This window comes from Lontra canadensis, unplaced genomic scaffold (assembly GCF_010015895.1).
Source record: "Lontra canadensis isolate GAN:19392208 unplaced genomic scaffold, GSC_riverotter_1.0 scaffold1, whole genome shotgun sequence".
NCBI lineage: Eukaryota > Metazoa > Chordata > Mammalia > Carnivora > Mustelidae > Lontra > Lontra canadensis.
Genome location: NW_022630995.1, coordinates 69,031,145 through 69,053,347, shown reverse-complemented (window position 1 = coordinate 69,053,347; position 22,203 = coordinate 69,031,145). Strand labels below are relative to the sequence as shown.

Sequence of the window (22,203 nt, the reverse complement as noted above, 5' to 3'; positions counted from 1 at the left end):
TAAATGGAACCAGGGTCTCCTAACATAAAGTTCAATACCAGAATACAGCTGAAACTCACTCATTACACCAAGAAGCAAGAACATCCCAACTTGACTCAGAAATGACTGAAATAGACTTTGAAACTGAGATGGATTGGATGTTGGAATTGCTTGACAAGGATTTTAAAGCAGCCATCATAAAAATGTGCCAACAAGCAATTACAGATACCTTTGAAACAATTGGATAAAATAAAGTCTTAGCAAAGAAATGCAATATGTAAAAGGAACCAAGTGGAAATGACGGAACTGAAAAATACAACAACTGAAATATAAAACAAACTGGAGAGATTCACTAGCAGAAAGAATATGACAGAGGAAAAACAGTGAACTTGAAGATAGAATAATATAAAACACACTGAAAAAAAAAGCCTCAGGGATCTTTGGTATAATAAAATATCTAGCACTCTTAAATTTTTTTTTTAATTTATTTATTAGAGAGAGAGGGAGAGAGGGAGGGAGAGTTGGGGGAGGACCAGAGGTAGAGGGACAAGCAGACTCTGTGTTGAGCATGGAGCCCAATGCTGGGTTTGATTTCATGACCCTGAGATCATGATCTGAGCCAAAATCAAGTCTGAAGTCTAACTAACTGAGCCACCCAGGCACCCAAGATCCAGAATTCTTAGCATTAGCATCTCAGAAGGAGAGAGGAAGGAGAATACAAGTAAAAGACAGAGATTGGCCAAATTGGTAACAAAAATAAACCAATATTTTGCTGTCTACAAGGAATTCACTTTAAACACAATGATATAAGTGGGTAGAAATTTAAAGGAGAGAATATACCATATTGTAATGGGTTGTTGAGTATTGCCCACCATTCCTGCAAAAAAAAATTCATGTCTACTTGGAATCTCCAAATGTGACCTTCTTTGGAAATAGGGTCTTTGCAAATATAATTAGTTAAGGTGAGGTCCTACTGGAGTGGGTTGGACCCCAACTCCATGACTCACTGTCCTTCTAAGGAGAGGACAGACCACAGAGAGAGTGACAGGGAAGAAAGCCACCTGAACTTGGAGGCAGCTTCAAGGCAAAGGAAAATAGAATGATGAAGCTAGAAGCCACAGAAGGCCCAGGATTGCCTGAATCACTAGAGACTTGGGAAAGGTAAAGAAGGATTGTCCTAGAGCCTTCAGAGGGATCCTGGCCCTACTGACATCTTGATTTTGGACCTCCAACTTCCAGAGCTATAAGAGAATAAAATTGTTGTTGTTTTAAGGCCTCATTTTGATATTTTGTTACTGCAGCTCTAGGAAGCCAATACACATAATGCACAATAATTGTAAAAATCAGACGTAGCTCTCTTAATATCAGCAAGTAAAATCGCTAGACTTTATAGTAAGTAAAACTACTAGGATCAAGAGATACATTACAAAATGGTGAGAGATTAATCCACCAGGAAAATGTGATCTTAAATGTGTACACACCAAATAGCAAAGTCTCAAAATACAAGATGCTAAAACTAATCAAACTGAGAGGAGAAAGAGGCAATTTCACAATTATAGTTGAGGACTTCACCACCTCCTAAGGAACAAACTGAATGACAAGACAGAAAATCAGAAAGAATATAGAAGAACTGGACTACACAGTCAGCCAACAATATTTAATTTACATCGATAAAACACTTCACCCACCGATGAGGAATTGGTATTTTTTTCAGGCACTGTTCACCAAGACTAATGGTATCATGGGCCATAAAACACACTTTAACAAATTTATCAGAATTGAAATCATGCAGAGTGTGTTCTTTGACCACAGTGGAATCATGTAGAAGTCAATCACACAAATAGAGCAGGAAGATCTCCAAACACTTGGAAATTAAAAAATATATTTCTAAATATTCCGTGGGTCAAAGATTAAATCTCACAGGATATAAAACAGTACATAGACTTGAATGAAAATGAAAATACAACACATCAAGATCTGTGGGATTCAGAGAAAGCATTACAGAGAGGGAAATTTATAAAACTAAATAATTATATTAAGAAAGAGGAAAGATCTCAGATCAACAATTGAGGTTCCCACCTCAAAAAACTGGAAAGAGAAGAGCAAAATAAACTTAACACAAGCAGAAGGAAGGAAAAAAGTAAAGATAAGAGCAGAAATTAATGAAATTGAAATCCGAAAAATAATAGGGAAACTTAATGAAACATAACACTCATTATTTGGGGGAAAATCAATAAAATTGATAAACCTTTAGAAAAACTGACAAAGATTAAAAAAGAAATGACATAAACCATTAATATCAGAACTGAAATTAGAGGCTATCACTACAGAATCTGCAGATATTCAGAGGATAATAAAGAAAAGCTATAATCAACTTTATCCTCTAAATTTGACAACTTGAAGGAAATGGACCAATTTCTCAAAAACCACAAACTACCAAAATGTAATGAAGATGAAATAAACAATCACCAAACTACTATAACCATTAAAGGCACTGAATTCACCAGAAATAATCTCCCCAGAAAGAATCCCTAGGCCCACCTGGTTTCACTGGAGCATTCTACCAAACAAAGAAACATTAACACAGATTTTACAATCTCTTCCAAAATAGATCTATTACAATCTATTCCAAAAATAGAAGAAGAAAAACTTTCTAACTCCCTTAGGCAAGTGTTACCCTGATGCTAAAACCAGGCAAAGATGATTCCAAAAGAGAAAGCGACAGACACCTCTAATAAACTTGGATGCAGAAATTCTCAATAAAATAGCGAATAAAATCCAGCAGTGTATTAAAAGAATTATATACCATGACAAATGGGATTTATTCCAGGTATGCAAGACATGCTTACTATTTGGGAAGTCAGTCTCTGTAATCCACCTTATCAACAGGCTAAAGTAGGTTATCATATGATTGGATCAATTGATGGAGGAGAAGCATTTTAAGAATATACCGATTCCTAGTAAAATTCCTCAGCAAACAAGGAAAGAGAAGTAACTTTCTCAACTTGATTTAGAGCATGTACAAAAACCTAGAGCTACCATCATACTTAGTGGAGAAAGACTGAATGTTTTCCCCCTAAGATTAGAAACCAGACAAATATGTCATCTCTCACCACTCTTATTCAACACAGTCTTGGAATTTGAGCTAAATTGGCAAGGCAAGAAAAAGAACAAAAGTATGCAGATTAGAAATGAAGAAATTATAAATATGAATATCTTTTTCTGGGAGAAAATGTTAATAAATGGCTATCCATTATTTAGAGAATGCAAAGTAAAACCACAGTGACATCACCATGCACTTATAAGTAATTTAAATTAATTTAAATTAATTTAAACTTATTTTTTAAATAAGTTAAAATTAAATTAATTAAATAAATTAATTAAATTTAATTTAAACTTAATTTAAATTAAAAAGTAGTAATAATGCTGAATGCTGGCAAGGAATGTGGAGAAACTGGGTCACACATATTTTTGATGAGGATATAAGAATTTACAGCTCCTCTAAAATAGCTTGACTGTTTTTTATAAAATAAAACATGCATTCGCCATATGATGCAACAGTTGCACTCCTCAACATTTCTATCAGAGAAATGCAAACTCATGTCCACACAAAAACAGGCACATGAATGTTCATAGACCTTTATTTGTAATACCTAAGAACTGAAAAAGACGAAATTCCCTTGAATGGATGAATAAATTGTCGTACGTTATATCGAGGAACAATACTGAGCGAATATAAGGAAAGAATTACTGATACAACAAGTTGGACAGATCTCCAGAGTATTCTTATGCTGGGTGAAAAAAAGCTGATCTGAACAGGCTAACTGTGGTACATCCATCCGTACAATAGAATATTATCCGGCAATAAAAAGAAATGAGCTTCTAGACGTGAAAAGACACAGAGAAACCTCAAAAGCGTATCCGCGAAGTGAAAGAAGCCAATCTAAAAAGGCTACATACTGTGGTTCCAACTATATATCTTTCTGGAAAAGGTAAAACTATGGATACAGCAAAAACATCAGTGGGAAATTTCCAGAGGTCAGGGGAAAAGGAGAGATGAATAGATGGAACACAGGTGATCTTTGTGGTAAAGCAACTATTGCAAATGATACTGTAATGGTGGGTATATGTCATTATATACTTGTTAAAACTCAGGACCTACAGCACCAAGGCTGAATCCCAATGCAATCTCTGGACGTTTGTTACAAATGTATCAATACCAACTCCTCAGTTGTAATAGATGTACCGTGAAAATGCAAGATATTAATAACAGGAGAAACTGGGGCCGGGGGCAGGGGATATATGGGAACTTTCTGTTCATGTTCTACAAAGCTAGAACTGCTCAAAAAATAGTGTATTCAAAAGGCCAATCTCAAACAGTTATATACTATATGAGTCCACTAATACAACATTTTTGAAACGATACAGCAATGCAGAGGAGAGAAATGGTTGCCAGGGATTAGAAAGGTGGGGGTTGGAATGTGTGTTAAGAAAGGTGGTTTGCCCTAAAGATACAAATGTAGTGATCCGAAGGGGCATGTGCACCTGAATGTTTATAGCAGCAATGTCCACAATAGCCAAACTATGGAAAGAGCCCAGGTGTCCGTCAACAGATGAATGGATAAAGAAGATGTGATATATAGACATAGATATATATCTATATACATACATACACACACACATACATATATACACACACATGCACACACACACACAGTGGAATACTATGCAGCCATCAAAAGAAGCGAAATGTTGCCATTTGCAACAAGGTGGTTGGAACTAGAGGGTATTATGCTAAGCGAAATAAGTCCATCAGACAAAGAGAATTATATGATCTCACTGATATGAGGGATTTGAGAAATAAGACAGAAGATAATAGGGGAAAGCAGGGAAAAATGAAACAAGATGAAACCAGAGAGGGAGACATACCATAAGAGACTCTTCATCTCAGGAAACAAACTGAGGGTTGCTGGAGGGGAGGGGGGTGGAAGAGATGGGGTGGCTGGGGGATGGACATTGGGGAGGGTATGTGCTATGGTGAGTGCTGTGAATTGTGTAGGATTGATGATTCACAGACCTGTACTCCTGAAACAAATAATACATTATATGTTAATTAAAAAAAAAAAGAAAGAAAGGTGGTTTGAGCTATAAAATAGTAGGAGGAGGATTTTAATGGTGAGGTAACTATAATTGTGGAGGTGATTACATGAATTTACACATCTGATAAAATTGAGTAGAACTGCACACACACATTTAGTGCACCTCGAACTGGTGAGATCTGAACAAGGCGTGTGGATTGTATCAATGTTAGTTTCCTGGTGGTGATATCATGCTATGGTTATGCATGGTATTATTGCTGGGGGAATGGCGAAGGGGACACAGGATCTCTGTTTGCTCTTAGAGTTGCATATGAATCTGAAATTGTCTCAAAATAAAAAAATAATTTAAAAAGCTTACTTTAATGTTTTCAGTAGTTTGTTCTCACTATATCTAAAGCAGGGCATAGTTTTTCATATTGTCTAATTTTGTTTCCTTTCAGTCTATACATATTGATACCACTTTATATACTGAAAGTGATGCTCATGTGAGTATAGTTTATTTTTTTGAAAATTGCTATTTTTTCCAGTTTTCAAAAGTTGAAGAAGTATATTTTCATAAATTTACTGAAGGGTGTATAGTTTTTAAATCTGACTTTTGGTGTGTTCTGACAACATATGATCAATGAATTTTGTAAGTAATTGTTGAGGTTGTGGGACTTGGGGACAAAGAGCTACCGTGTTGCTATTTTCATGATGGTACCAAATCAAAATATAAAACAGCCTTTTCCATCAATGTCAAACAAAATATATTATACGTTTTGTGATGCAATTAGATCATGATGCAATTAAATACAAAATCGGGTTAACTGATTGAATTTAAAACTATCCACTCTATCCGTCCTTTCCAATGCTGTAGTGTATTACAACCCTTAATCAAATTTTTTACAAATTGCTTAAATGCATCCACATTCTAGATTTTGAATGAATCTCCACAATTGTCAGAAAAGGATTCTGGCTGCTTACCCTCTATGTGAGAAAAGAAATAAACACAACTCATAAAACCTATCAGAATTCATAAATGATCTTGAACTTGTCTCAATACCTTGACATTGCCAAAGGCGTGTCACCTCATCGGAAACAAACTCTACATGTGTGTGTGTGGAGAACCATGAGTCCGCTCTCAATTAGTGCTCAGTTAGGACCTCTCTGAAATAGATATTGCTCCTGTGAAGACTTTCTTAGCTTTGGGAGGAAGCCTTCACCGCAAACTAGAAAAAAAACAGACTTTCATCAACCACTTGGCTAGTGCTACTACACATAAAAATTGGCTGCCTCTTTGGCTTCAGCATGCCTTCCATTTTCCCAAAGTAGAGAGAAGTCAGTTAACCACCCAAACTCCCGAGATTGCTTTTTTTTTATTGCAAGAAGAAAACCTTGTAACTCATGGGTTATAGAAAGAAGCTGTGTTTGAAATTTAGATTTAAACTCTGATTCAGCCTCTTCCTAGCTGTGTTAACTTAGAAGTCACTAAACATTTCTGAACCTGTTTTATCTATCTATCTATGTATCTATTATTTTATCTATCTCTCTCTCTGTCTGTCTATCTATCTATATGGGGCAGCATTTACCCTTCAATCCTGGGCAGCTGCTGTGGGGTGCCTGCTGGGTCCCAGGCACTGTGTGAGGCAGTGAGAACAGAAGGTCAAACAAGCCATGGTCAAACCTCCAAACAGTCATCAATGTTTCTTTGAAATTTAGGCTTTCGTCCAAGTAAGCGTTGTGGGAAACATACTCCTGTGGTATCCCAAGGTGCCTTTCTGATTTGGCCAGCCCATGAGAGGGCTGTGCTCAGACGCTGATTTTTCTAATCCATTTCTTGGAGTCGCTTCTGCTTCTGGAACTTCAGAACTTGCAGAAATAGCAAGATCAGCAGCTATCACTGTTTAAAATGTTAACAACACAATCTGATTCTAAAAATTCTTTCCGTGCACTAGACATACTAATGTTTGGAGAGTCTCAGGCTGGTATTATCACCCTTTTACAAAGAGGAAATGTTCTCAGTGAGAAAAAGTAGCCTATTCTTTCTGTGTTTTCTAGACTTATGTTCGCTCTTCCATATAATATCACCATCCTCGTAGATTGTTTTGTTGTCAGTTTGCTTGGGATTTGATTTCAAAGCCAAAAAAGAAAAAAAAAAAAACTGTCTCCTATGCAAAACTTCTTAGGGAGATTGGGTTTCTTTATAAAGTATTTGGACTGACTTTTTTAAAAAATCAAAATTACATCTATGTAAACATGAATAACAGAAAGATCGTTGTTTTTTTCACAATGATTCTCTGTAACTCTATTTTTAGCCCGGCTGCAAAGTCACAGCGATGAAGTGCTTTCTTCTGGAGTTACGTGTTATTTTGCTTGAGTTCAGTCATCCTGACCTTAATGAAACAATACCTAACATTATCATCCTAGCAAACAGTAGTTTATCTTCTAATGCGGTGAGTTTTCCACTAGTCCGTTGGAGCTTTGTCTGATGATTATGGCTTGGTTGGGTGAGGTCATTGGCTGGATGTAAGGGACAAGCAGATCCTCTGGGGACACTCTTGGGAAAGGGAGATCACGCCGGTGGAATGGCCACCATCACTACCATGGGCACAGCCCTGACGTAGCTCACCAGTTTACTCAATGGACATTTACTGCATGACACTAGGCGGTGCACTTTGGGGCAAGAGGGACACTGGTGAACCAGGGAGGTCATTGCCCTCAAGGTGTTCGTCCCCAGGTGCAGTGCAGAGACATGAATCTAATTACGTAGTTAAGTGTTTTGCATCATGACTGGCAATTTGCATTCGTTCCGTTATTACTCTATGCCGGACAACACTGCTCTTCAGCGGCAATGGGGTAATTCCTTGCGTCCTCACAATAAATCTGTGAGATAGTTATCCTTGTGTCTGTTTTAAGGTTGAAGAAATTGGAGTGCTTAGGGCTTGAAATCACTTACTCCAGTTAGCACAGTTGGTGGAATGGGGAGCCAGGATTCATACCCAAGCAGTTTCACTTCGGGGGATGTCTTCTTCTTACCCACTGGCAGAACAAGAGCTGCAATAAGATAGTCAATAAAAATGTTAATAATTCAAGGAGAATTGGGGCCATGCCCAAATCGGTCTCTGCTCTTAAGGGATCCACCATAAAGTAAAGCATAAATAAAGCAATCAGAAAGGAATGAGTAATAGCTCAGTTATTTATTAATTCCAGTGGCCAAAAGGAAGGCAGATAAGAGGGCTGGGATTCCGCCTTAGATGTTTCTCTACCAAACCAGGACGAGAGGGAATGAGCCTTATCTCCCGGGAAGGGTGTTTAGGCAGAGGCGACTGAAAACTATGGAGCTCCTCAGCTAGGATGGCTGGACACTGTGGACTTGCCTGAAACATGCCAGGTTGCTCTAGGTCTTTGCTGAAATGTCACCTTCTCAGTGCTGTCAGCTCCTCACGTGGCAAGCCATTCCCACGCCTCATCCCCTTGTCTGCATGCCCCACTAGTTGACATTTTCCTTAATGGCTTTTGTCTGCTTTTCCCTATTTGAATGCCAGTTTCAAAGGGGCAGTTATTTTTGTGTTGTATTTTTTTTCTTCAGTGCTGTATCCCAACTCCCCAAGCATTGCCTGGCATATTCTAGACACTTGATGTATTTATGAAATGAACATACTGATCTTTAAAATACTCTTGTGATATGTTATTCCTGTGTTATTGGTAGAAAGGCTGAACCAGGCAACAGATAACTCCTAACAACATCCCTGGTGAGCTCTTGATGACCATGGTCACGGTCACTGTGACCATGATGTGGTGTGTTCTGCACATCTAGCGGAAGGAGCGGGCAGGCTGTACAGTCTGAGAATTTCATTGATTATGTCAACTGAGATGCATGATGTGAATATCTCTGCTTTGTCGGCTGACATGATGATTTTCCAGGAGGACAGTGCTTATGGAATATGACAGTGCCTGGCATAGAGTATGTGCTTGATAAATGTTGGTGAATCTGAATTTCAAATGCTTAATGGATGTAAAATCTAATTTTTGTTTTTTGCTGGTACGGCTTTCATGGTTCAGACGATCTCTAAATAGTTTATTTGTGATGACTGCATTTGGAAGATTCTAGTTGGCCATGAAACTGTTTGAATTACAACTTCTGATCTTTACCTAAATAGTTCAATGCAGCTGGTAATGACTAGGTGACCACCATGTGCTAGGCCCTATGCTAAATGCTAGGGAAACAAAACTGTGTGGCTTTGCGCTCTTAGAAAAGCCTAGAGAATAGTAGCATAAAAAGCATGAAACTCCCTAATGTCAATATAATAAATGATGTGAGAGGAGGGAAGTCTGAGAATGTAGGGATGGAACATTTAGCCCAGCCTGGGGAACTCCTCAGTTCAGGAATGCCTTCCCGGTGGAGACAGCACCTGAGTGATCTCCACCTGGGTAGTGGTAGCTAAAATAGCGATGAGGGACATACAGATAGAAAAGCCAACACGGCAGCGTAGCTAATAGCATGATGTGTGTGCGTGGGGCGAAAGGCATGAGCTCTGTGTACTTAGGCTATGTCCTTTGAGGTGATGGGGATAGGTGAGAGAAACAAGCGAGGGACACTTCAAGGCTCCTGCGTGCTGTGTGGGGAGGCATGGATGTGATGCTGGGGTAGATGACCAGAAAAGTAAATGACCACTCAAGGGCACTCAGCAGGAAGTCCATGGTCAGAAAACCATGGCTTATTTTTACAATGTCTTTAACCTATTATAGGAAAAATAAACCTCAATCAAATCTCCCAGTACCCTTTTCCAGTGGTTCCTCCTACCATGATATTAATTTGCCAAAGTGTTCATGTCTTAAGACCTCAGAATGTGGTTCAAATGATGTGATATTCCCAGGAAGGAGATACAGTAGACTTTCCCATCTAATCCTTTCTTTTTATTTGGCAGAACATAACTGAAACGGGATGCAAAGAATGTGAGGAACTCGAGGAGAAAAATATTAAAGAATTTTTTCGGAGTTTTTTACATATTGTACAAATGTTCTATAATTCTTGATTGTAACTGATCCTCTTCAACATGTCTGCTATTAACAAACATCTTCCCACGACGTAAAGCAGTGAAACCCTCTGCAGTTCACATGGGCTGCCCAAACCAGTTTTTCTAACAAGAGGATAATCCAGAATCTTGAATTGGATGAACTCTTGGAAATGAAGGCAGAAAAATGACATTGAATTACATGGTGTCTATGAACTGTCCTCATACTTATTTTGTTCCCTTATTCTTAATTTATTATTGAAGTTGTACATATTTGTGGCATAATATAAAGTATTGAATAAAACTGTGTACCTACTTTATCCTTTGCACTGATATTTACCCCTTGTAAGGACATAGGGGACATTCCTTCAAGGGCAAGAGTGGAATTACACAGCTGGTGGGCCTGAGCACCACTGGGGAAGGTCAGCTGTGTGCTCCAGCCAGTTAGGAACCCCTAACCACCAGCCTTCACTCACCTCTCCAGTGGGTGTCCCACAAGGAGGAAGAATTGACTCCCAATGAGGAAGGAGAAATAGGTGCTTTACTCTGCAACATAGTTATTGATATCAAAAGCACCTGTTACTAAAGACAGTGCACGAACCTGGTATGTATGATGCATCAGTAAATCTTGGGTGGGAATGGTAATAATGAACTTTCACTGGTAGGTAGAATCGTGTATAGAGAACTCATGGTTGTAATGATGTTAATATTTCATGCTTTCCTGAGTGCAAGTGTTTTATTTTCACTTTTTTTTGCCTTGTTTGTATAATAAAAAAAAAAACTGTTGATTTGTTAGAGCCAACATTATCTGACATAATTGTTTATATATTTTTGCACTATACTGTCTGAAATTTATAACTTTTTTTAAATAAAACTATGACTAAAATGAAATATTTTTGTCTCCTCTCACAATTTCTTTCACCTGATTCACTTGTGGCGTTTTTCACTGAGGGGCTAAAGGGTAGGAATTGATGTCCTACGAGTTTGATTTTGCTTCATTTCACAATATGAACTAATTCTCTATCGAAACATTTTTATCCTCCAGTACCCTGTCCATGGTCATGTATATCATTGCTCTAGTCAACGTATGCTTAAACATTTCTTTTGAGATAGATTTGGAGAAATCTACATCCTATTTGACTTTTGAAGAGTCTTGTGTCAGCTATCAGTTTGTTCCTGACTTCGGTCCGGACAAATAGTATTTGACAGCCACACTTGAAAGTTTAGGGATTGTGATTGTGGCAAGGTGTTTTGTTTGCTTGTTTTAATTTCATCCAAAATGGATTTTTAAAAATCTACCTTTCATTTTTTTTCTTCGTAGCTTCTCTATTGATGGAGAATAGGAAAAATGCACCATTTTTAACTGTAAGTTGACAATCTAATCCTTAAACAAAAGTTAGCCTCCTTCCAGTGTCTGCTGGGATGGGAAAGGAAATCATAATGGCAGCCATATCACCAAAAGTATCTTTTAGTAACCAATGATCCATTCTGGTTATATAGGCAAACACAGGTGGGTTTAAAATTTGGCATTTTCCAGTGTTCAAAATTGGAATTCCTTCCACATTAGTTAATTAGTCTGGGTCACTTCAGTTAATCTTAAGGAACTTAAGGCATAGAGGTACAGCTAGCTCCTTATACATTCTTAGCTAACTTAAGAAAAGAATTATGTAAAACAACCTAAATTTTATTGTTCAGGCCTGAACTCTTAACAAGATGAGCTTCTCATTTGTGTTCAGTTTTTCCTTCTTGAACTGTCCTCCTTAATTAGTCAGCCTAATGTTATTTGTGCAGACTAGAATATATTGTTTTTATCTCACCTATTGCCCTAAATGCTGAAAGCATTTGCCTTATGTTACATATAATGAAGAAAGGCAAATCCATAGATTTAGAAGCTCAAATAGCAAAGGCAAGCCTAATAAAAATTAGGTTTACAGTCTGGAGTCAGTTTGATGGATTATATTGTTACCTCTTTAAAATTTCAAATGAAGAAAAAGATATATGAGAGAATATCATTTCTACACTCTCCCTGGCAATAAGCAAAAAACGGGTTAGAAGGCAGAAGACATGGAAATGTAAACTGAACCAACACAAAATCTGTGAGTCCAGAGATTGTTAAAACCCAGTCACAAGCCTAGTTTTACATACTTTCAGTTTTTACCTTAGAACAGAGAATCGATGGAATTCTTTTCTTTTGCTGCTATTACTCCTGTGAGAGGAGCTTCTATGTGTTTTGATGTGTTACTCTTTCTGTCCATCAAATTCAGAGGCTCGTAAAGTCAAACCAACATATATGATATGAAAACCAAGTCTGTGATCGATCCATTCCCCCTTCCCCCCAGAAATACGAGAGAAATCATTTTTATTCCTTCATCTGTGTTATCTCAGCCAAGTTTTCTGCATTCATATGTGAGTCACAGTTAACATATGCATGTCATGTATAAATATTTTGCCCAGAGGAAATCCCATTTCCATAGAGATTTAGTTCAGTGCTTCTGAACGTGTCTGATGATTGAATTTTATTTTCACTAAGAAATTTATTATGCAAGGCAAACTTTAGCTTCATTGAAAAGTCCCCTAATTGTATAATCTATCTGATGGAACATAGAAGAAAAATTAATGAATCATTAATAGCAGTGACTTTGTCCTTGTTAAAAAGCAAATGGAGACCAGCCTTGAAAATTGCCTGAGCAGAAAAAACCACTTCATTCACACAAACAAACCCTGATTTAGCTTATTTGGCAAGACTAACCTGATTGGATCATTTCCTATTTATGCATCTGAAAATCATAAGCAAAACCTAAGCTGTTTCCCGAGATTGATATGAGGTAACCATTGACCAATTCCCTTTCATTTAAGAAAATTCTAATATAACCAATCACTGTGAAGAACAAATTGTCACTGCTCTCTCACCTTTAAAGCCACTACTCTAACCATATACCCCTGAGCTGCCTTCTGTAGTTTGATACAGATGCTTCTGGTTTACAGGCTGCTGTTGTGGTGTGTGCTCAATAAACTTTCATGAATTACCACTTAAAGGATTGACTGGTTTTATTTCCGGTATTTCTGAACTTTGGACAGTCCTATATTTTACCTCTTTCATCCTAGATTTCAAAATCAGTTGACCGCTAGAGGAACTGGAGAGGAGATTGTTGCCCAGATGTCAAACGGAAGATTGTACATTGAGTTTCTACAAGCTGTGTCAACACTTGCGGAAATTACCAGAGGGTCCAGCGTCACCCTAAAAGTGATTTTTCCTCATCATCTTCACTCTCATGAAGGAAGTCTCACTCCTTCAGCCGGATCGTAACCTGGTTTGTTGAAAACCTACCATGTGCGAACATGATGGTGGATGCTGCCCTTACACGCATGAGGGAGGCAGCCTTACGTTCGGCCCTCACGGAATTGACATTCCCGGAGGAGAATCCTGTTACCCCATTAACCGCTCGCATGCTTATTTGGTTACCAGTTCTGTGAAGGGCACCAGGTGAGCACAGAAAGGAAGCGGCAGATCCTTTCAAGCTGTCAGGGCTTCTTTCAAACAGTAGTGTCTGAGCTCTGCTATGCAGTATAAAGACAGATTGCGGGGCGGGGGACGGGGTGCTGGGGGGTATCCACCTGAGAAACATTCTGCCAAAAAAGAAGATTTTCTTCAGTAAGGCAGGATGAGAGCACGTTCAAAGAGAGGAAAGAAGGCCAGAGCGGCTAGGGTCAGAAAAAGCAATGAAAGAAGCTGGTAAGATAAATACCAGATGGTCTCATAGGCCAGGTAAGGATATTGGTGGCAAAGATTTCGCTTTATATTCCAAAAAGAAAGAGGCTTTTTTTCTGGCATGTGTGAAAAATACAGCAGGCTTTGTTTCTAGTTGAGAAAAGAGTCAACGTCAAAATCTCCTTACCTCTTAATCCCAGGGTAATAAAAGTATTTCTAATAACATCATCTTACATGGACCTCATTACTGGAGTCCTTTAATGAACACCTTGCAACACTTAATGGAGACCAACTTTGGTAAGTAATTATTCATTTGCTGTCAAATCCAACAAACCTGTTTGCAGTATATATGCCTCTGTCATCAGGATTAATGTGTAAATCCAGTTTTGGGTTCTGAGGCCAGCTGGAATGGATCTGTGGTCTGAATCTTTACACCAGGAAGCCCTTTTGAAAAAAGGATTTTTCAGTCATTTCTTAATGAGAACTCTTTGAGGTGAGGGAGACCAGTATTCTTCATCAAGAAAGCTGGGGTAGAGGAAGGCCCCAGGATATAATGATGGTAGTCTGCTGTCTGGTGGCAAGGCATAGTTAAAACAGGGGATGGAAAGGTGCAAGATGGGTGTGGCTTGGTGTGTGGGTGGCGGGCCAGGAGATAGCTTTGAAATCACAGTTAAACACATAGCCTTCAGGGACTCATGAGGTTCAGCTGCACAGTGGTGGAGAAAAGACAGATCTGAGATGTTTATGGAGAGAAAAGGAAAGAAGCAGCATTTCTGAATAAGCAGCTAAGAGCCTATAGGTGAGACTTGAATGTTAGGGCAGTGATGGTTCCCCATGGCAAGTGCCATCTTTTCAAGGCTTTTCAAGATCATGGGCCATTAACGGAATTCACTTTCCTGAGTTGATTTAATAAAGTCAAAGCCCCCAGTATATATATGAGTTCTGCTAAGGACACACCAGGCTGATGGAAATAATATTAATTCTCTTACACTTTTATGGTTCTTTAAAGTTCACAAAGCACTTTTATCTAGATGATTTTATTTGAGAAGAGCTTCTGTCCCTCAGGGGTGTAGACGAGAAGAGATGCAGACCTATGAAACATTTTGCTTATGTTGCTCATGTGTAAAAAATAAAGACAGAAAGAAATCACCTGAAATTGTTGTCTACGTTCAGCTATGTATTTTTAAATGCCCTATTGCCTTTCAAATAAGCATGAGCACAATACTTGGGGTGGAAAGTTATTTGTTGTTAAAGAAATCAAAACAGAGCTTAAGCATGTATTTTTATTCCATATTTTGATTATTTTTTTCTTCATACAATTCTATTCTGGTGCTTTGTTTGCTTTGCCCAGATGGCAAATGCACCATTAAGTTTGTTCAGCCTGAATTAATTATCTTTTTATAGTAAAAGAAAATCCTCTCCTTGTGACAAGTAAGATGTTTGTGCTGTATTTATGAATAAATAAAGGCAGCTGTTATACACAGCATTATTAATAACATCGCTTTAAACATCTCATGTGACAAGAAATCCACTTTTTTCAGTATAACAAAAGCTCTTGGTGCCCCAGAGTTTATGAAAACCATTGACCTGTTATCCACACCGCAGCGTAAGAAAAACATCACACTTTCTGTAGCAGAAGGATTTAATTCAAATTGTGGGCATAAAGCAGTACTCTTTTAAATGGTTATTGTCTTTGCTGGTCATTTGGCTCCGAGTCTTGAGTGTTTCACAGGTGTAGCGTCTGGAGATCAGCAAAGCCCCTCTCCTTGCCAACAGAAAGTTAACAGTCAGCCACAGGCTTCGACTAAATGGCCACGATGATGCTATTTCCTGCTTTTCAGTCGAATGTCTTTTTGAAGAGTAATATGGCCAATGCAGAGGTCCCCCCCCCCACACACTTTGGTAGGTTTGCAAAGCAGAGGAACTCTTTCCCCTTACAGAGAAGTCTGCTGAACTCTGAGCCAAAAGAGATAAGAGGAAGTATAAGCCCTTGTCAACACAATGAGATCATAACTCTGCAAGGCACCTGATTGGGCTGAGACTTCCCCTGTTTGAAGGAACTTGGTTTCCCATGAGGCCATGTTATTTCTCAGCCAAGCTGACATGTCCCTAAAGATTTGTTTCATTCTTAGTCATCTTTGTCTTATTTCAAACAACGAACGTAAAATGCGCTCAGAGGAATAAATATTTGCAAGCACAGGCATACCTAAGGCTGACCGTGGAAGTACGAGGTGTAGGCTTCAAGTAGGTGCATTGTCTGCAGAGAATAATAAAACTGACTGAAAGTCTGTCTGCTTTTGTGATCACTGTGTGTCAGTGACTCTAAATTGACACCAATGGTAAAATACACTTCCCTGAAAAATATTTTTGGAAGTCTAAGGTTTAAACACGTTGTCTGGGTTACATTGTTTTTAATAATATACATGTGATCTGCAAGTTGGGACATATTTATTACTTACCCTTAATAAACATTATATTCCTTTTTTAAAAGATTTTATTTATTTATCAGAGAGAGAGAGAGAGAGCACAAACAGGGGGAGTGGCAAGCAGAGGGAGAAGGACAAGCAGACTCCCCACTGAATAGGGAGGAGCCTTGATGCGGGACTCGATCCCAGGACCCTGGGATCATGACCTGAACCGAAGGCAGACACTTAACTGACTGAGCCAACCAGGTGCCCAGCAAATATTATATTCCACGTGGAAGTTCACTTGGAGACCTCAGTTACGTGGCTGGCCATCAGCTCCAGTGGATTCAGTTGACAGTCACTTCTGAAGTGTTCAGCTTTGTTCAAACCAGCCTCAAGCACCGTTGGTATTTTCACTGCTCTGGCCTTGCACATTCTTTAAGCAGATTGAAATAAACAAGGATAACACAGTGATTGTGAAGAGTAAGAAATTGAAATTTACCTCAATTTTGATTTGTGTTTAGCTTTTAAAACTGGGGAAGAGAGAAAGCCATGCAATGTAATAGTTTAATAAATTCAGATTTAATTCGCTCATGAAATAGTTTCCTTGGGGCACCTGGGTTGCTCAGTCAGTTAACCATCTGCCATCTTCTCAGGTCATGATCCTAGGGTCCTGGGACTGAGCCCCAAGTTAGGCTCTCTGCTCAGTGGGGGAGTCTACTTCTCCTTCTCCATCTGCCCCTCCCCATGCTTGTTCTGGCTTTTTCTCTCTCAAACAAATAAATAAAATCTTAAAAAAAAAAAGTTTCCAGAATATGACTAATTTATCTTTAATCTTGAAATTTGATCTTTTTAAAGTGTCAAATGTTTGATTTAAAACTAAAATAAAAATGAAGAAATGGAAATGGAATGTTTCAGTGGTGGTATGATTATGTAGGTGCCTAATTGTGTCTTTTGCAAATGTCTCAGTTTCATTAAAATGTACTTATTACTGGTCACTTGCACAAAATATTACTCCATCAGACTGTCACTGCAGAATCAAAGTCTGAGCTGTTATGAAGATTTAAATAAATTAAATATTTGTGGTTTATTTTCTTTAGAAACTTAAAGGAACTTACAATTATTTGTAGTCTTTTTGTAAAATCAACAACCAATTCAGAATAATTCTGAATTTTGTAAAGAAACGTATGTGAAGGAATTATACCAAGATGAGATTACATTCTCTTCCAGCATGGACAGTGAGGAAGAGAGAAATAATGTAAGCAAAATTCAGAACCAAGAGTCCTTGAATTTTTTGTTTTTAAATGGAGAAGAGAAAGACACTGGTAAAAGGCCAAGTAAGACTAAACCAAGACACTAGTAAAGATTTGGACAAGATCACAACTTTATTAAGGAAGACGGGGTGGATGAGAATCTGTTTTCATATCCCTGTGTGTCCAGAATCAGTTCCAGATGACCCGAAAGTTCATCTTACTGGGAAAGAACTGGACTCTTCAGGATAAAAAAAGAAAAAGCATTCTCTAAATTCCAAGGAAAGGGAGAAAAGGATGAAGAATGCAGGCAACACTTGATGACTTTATGGTTTTAGGTATATTTACAAAATGGTGAAAAAGAGTTGAGAATCTGGAGAGTCTTATCAGCATAAATAAATAAATAAATAAATAAATAAATATATATATATATATATATATATTTGTTTTTGTCTTTTTTTGCTGCAGATTTGCAGTTAATAATACAAAATCTGGAATATCCAGCTTTATAAATAACTGCAGTTATAAAATTATTGAAACCAAGTCTTAAAATCATAGTTGAAACTATATCGGAAAGTCCCCAAGAGTGATGTAACACCCAAACATCATCTTTGAAAAACACCTTTTATCACATGTGAAAGATCTTCACATTGGGAGTGAAATTCCAAATAACTATTGATCAAGTCCCCTGAGAAGAAATGAATAAATAAAGAAATGGAGATAAAATTGCTAGGAAAATGTAAGTGAATTAAAGAAAATGTTTTGCCGATTTCTAGGAATATGTATGTGGTTCAACTTATATAATCATACTGCTGATGATTGAAAGAGTGGACATTGGGACGACACCAGGGTGCCTGGGTGGCTCAGTCAGTTGAACATCTGACTCTTGATTTCGGCCCAGGTCATGATCTCTGGATTGTGGGATTGAGGCCAGTATTGGGCTTTTTCTTTTGGCTATGGTTTTTCACTTTCCAAACTCTTTTTATACTGTATTGATTTCCCTGTTACCTTGATCACCTCTCAAAGGCATTTTTAACCTAGAGTCTACAGGCATGTGGGTTGTACATGCATGGGTTTCGGGGAGTCCCTAACCCTAAGGAAGAAAGGATGAGTGTGTTTATCAGTGTGGATACATTGTTTTTCTAGAATAATTCCAGTTTTCATCAGGTTCTTAGAGTATTCCATGAATCAAAAGGAATCCCTTTCCTTCCCCGTTAAGTCAGAGGGTCAGGCAGTGCCATGTCTTGTAAAGTTTTCAGTAGACTTTAATGCCATCTGAGGATCTCGTTATGATGCAGGTTAAAATTCATTAGCTCTGAGGAAGTGCCACGTTGGTGTCCAAGGACCACACTTTGGATAACAAAGGTACAGTACTCATAAAGTTAGACACAGGAGAGCTTTTGCCTCTGAGGTCTTCAAGAGGCCACCATTCCAGGAACCATTACTGAGTGGATACCGGGAGAGCCAAGGAATGAAATGTGGCCTCCATCACCTGATGCTGGGCAAGTTGCCTAACTACTCTAGGCCTATTTTCTTGTCTCAAAAAAGGCACAAACAATATCATCTAACAGGATCATTGTGAATTCAGTTAGATGCTGACTACAGGTCTTGGTACAGAGTAAATACTAGATAACTTTGTTCCCTATCTCCTCGCCTGAGCACTGCATGGTTTCCTCTTACTCTCATTAGGCAATTACTCAGGAGTTATAACCAGCACCACTGAAGATAGCCTCCGGATAAAAACAAGTACAGTATTGCATATGTCCAGCATTTCCTCGAAGGAGTTCTATTTTAATACCTCCTGGACTCGAGCAGAATTAGAGTTCCAGTCTTTTTCACCCAGCAAAGTTCATCAGTGAAGTATCAAAACATATTGCCTATTTGTGAGGCTTTTAGGCTTAGCAACTTGTTGCCCTGGGGAATGCTGCCTTTAAGCTAATTTGACCAATGTCCTCTCTTACCTCTATTTCAACTTCAACACTTATTTGAGCAAATTGTATCTGTTAATTGCCACCTACTACAGCGAATACTGTGATATTCCAAAATTCTTTTCCTCTCTCCCGACTCATTTTCAAGCTATTCTATCTGCTAGCTCTCACCTATCTCCCTACCATAAAACCTACACTGTTGACCCGATTACTGCTGCTGAATATAATTGCTTACATTATTGATATTCATTTTCGATCTGATATATTACCTTGGTTACTCATCTTACTTTTTTGTCCTTAGATTGTCAAGAAGCAAGTATGTCTAGGTTGCATTGCATCAAAACTCCCAACTGTCAGGTGAAATGGGGGCTTAAACACTTTTGAAAAGGTCATACTTACTCTTTCTTGGACTTTAGTTCACTGCCCTTGCTAATGAATGATTTCATGCTCTCATTAAGATACAAAGGCCAGACAATTTGGTCAGTACTTTTCTTCTTCTTATTATTATTACCAAGGTATCAAGGTCATGATCAACATGGAACTTACACTAATTTGACCTACTATCAAGTTCTCATTATTGATGAAGTTTCTGAGCAGTGGTAGTCAACAAACGTGACAGAAAACAGTGGTACTAATCTATAATTTTTTAATCCTTGAAGTTGCCACTTGTAAAGAGAGATCACAGTATAAAAAATGGAGAGAAAGAAATACTCTGCGTTATTCTTGAAGACCATTAGTCTCAAGGTTACCAGCCAAGCGTAATTCTTGTTTAATTCTCCCATTACCACCTAATTCTGTTTATGTCAGGAACACCTTTAATAGAATGTCACTTCAAATCACTGAAATACAAAGACAGGCACTGTAATTTACATTAGCTACAAAATGAACATCCTTCCCATGGGGACCCCTGAGCTAGCAAGTACATCGGTGACAATTCATGTTGTTTCTGAGATCTTTCTGGAAGCTGTAGCCATTAACTTGATTGATAACATCCCCCCCAAAAGAGGGGGTGGGGAATAAAGGTTATTTCCTTTTGTCTAGAACATAGGTGTGAGTGTTCTCTTCCCTCTTCCTGAAGGAAGTTCTGGGTGCTTATCCAGAGGGGAAGAAAAAGATTGTTTTTTTATAGTATTATTGTTTGATTTTAGCAATTAGTCTAAAGGGAGAGGATTTGACTTATCTACCCAATTCTGGGTGTTAGTTCTGCTGTCCAGGGTGTTCTGATGTTCCCAAGTGACTTTGGGTATCTTCAATGAGTAGTGTGACCCCATGAGAGGAACTCCCCAAATGTCTGACCACTCAGATATATTGAAGAGGTCTGCACCAGCATCTTTAACTTCTCTTTGGTCCTGATATATATATATATATATATATATATATATGGAGGCCATGTACATGGCTGGCCATTGGTAGCTAGAGACAAGGAAATACAACACAGTAGTATTCACTGATAGAACCTCAACAAAAGACAATTTTAAGAACAAATCTCTAGGAATAAAACCCCTTCTAGAAGTACCATATAATTTTTCAGTAACTCAATTCTCACATTGTTAAGGCAATGATATAAGTTGTTGACTATGCCAACTGATGACACGAATGAACCTGATGATTGCTTTTAGCAATGAATTGGGGAAGCAGAATATTTTTTGATTCTAGAAGTAATTAAAGGTTATGGACACCATTGTTAGGATGGATAATAGAATTTGTTGCATGGCCAACAAATGGGTAACTTACCATTGGACATACTTTGCAAGTGCAAAACCACATAGCATTTTACCTTTGTCTCTATCATATGTACTATAGAATTTTGGGTGTCATAACTGAGTTTTCTACCTTTCCCAGTTAAATCGTCCAGACCTCAAAGAGGATGAGGTAGGGCAAAAGGAGGCAGAGTCACAGTTCTGTCTATCTCTATCTCAATAGAGTACTAAATGGAAGCACATTCTTGGGAGTGTTATGGGAACTCAAGAGTCCTGAAAGGAGCCTGATGAGTGAAAGTGTGTCTCTTGAAAGAGGTAAATAAAACATTTTAAAAGTGAGTAGAAACTGACCAAAAATGATGTGTGAAGAAGGGCATCCCAATACCACGAGCCTGACTTCAGGATTATTGACCTTGTCACTGGGCCCTCATCTCTTTCACCTCCTGGATGCTCTTTCTCTGCCTCTGTAACCATCTTGATCTTCCTCCTTCTTCCAGAAAAGTGGATAAGGCAAGTGCCTTGTCCAGAGCATGCATCTCTCACTCCAGGTTCATATTAAAATTTTTGTGATTTCTTTGTCCTTCTATGCTGCACAGATTATTTTCTGTTAGATCAAAGACAAAATTATTTTTCATTTTCTCTTCACATCATTTCCCCTGAAGACTAATTTAACCTTTTCTGTACAGCTGTTTCCCCAAATAACTTAAGAACAAAATTGTTAGTCTGGAAGATCTTGCTTTAATGTCCTAGCAACCACCTACAGGAAAATTAATCAAACTGAAATGATGATCGGTATTTGAAAAAAAGAAGTCAGGGTCTCCAGAGAGATTGGTCCTAAACAGTCACCAGGGAATTCCAGTGGCTCACCCGACACAGGGCCTGTAAAATTTTGCAAAGAATGACCAAGACTGCCTGATCCCTGGCTTTTCTGGTCACTTCTGAGAATGGCTTAGGTTCTTTTGTATCCTTGACATTCCAGACGTTTCTGAGAGATTTCGGTGGCTTATTTGAAGTCCATTTATAGTTTTACAAAATACTCAGCTCAGTCCAATGTTCCTTACATCACCGGGATGGGCTGTCTTTAGTCATAGGCCCCATATACTTGCCTATCATTTTTATCATTTTTACATCTGTGTATC

At 38.3% G+C, this 22,203-nt stretch overlaps 1 protein-coding gene across 3 annotated transcripts in view; it reads left to right on the top strand.

The window, feature by feature from the left end:
- Positions 1–10,606, top strand: part of IL15 (interleukin 15) — a 95,300-nt gene extending 84,694 nt beyond the window's left edge. For all 3 annotated transcript variants that reach the window (XM_032857159.1, XM_032857152.1, XM_032857146.1), the window contains 3 exons: positions 5,519–5,563; positions 7,373–7,510; positions 9,986–10,606. In XM_032857159.1, the coding sequence (XP_032713050.1) occupies positions 5,519–5,563; positions 7,373–7,510; positions 9,986–10,093 (291 nt within the window). In that variant the 3' untranslated portion in view covers positions 10,094–10,606. The remainder of the gene's footprint in view (positions 1–5,518; positions 5,564–7,372; positions 7,511–9,985) is intronic.
- The last annotated feature ends 11,597 nt before the right edge of the window (positions 10,607–22,203 follow it).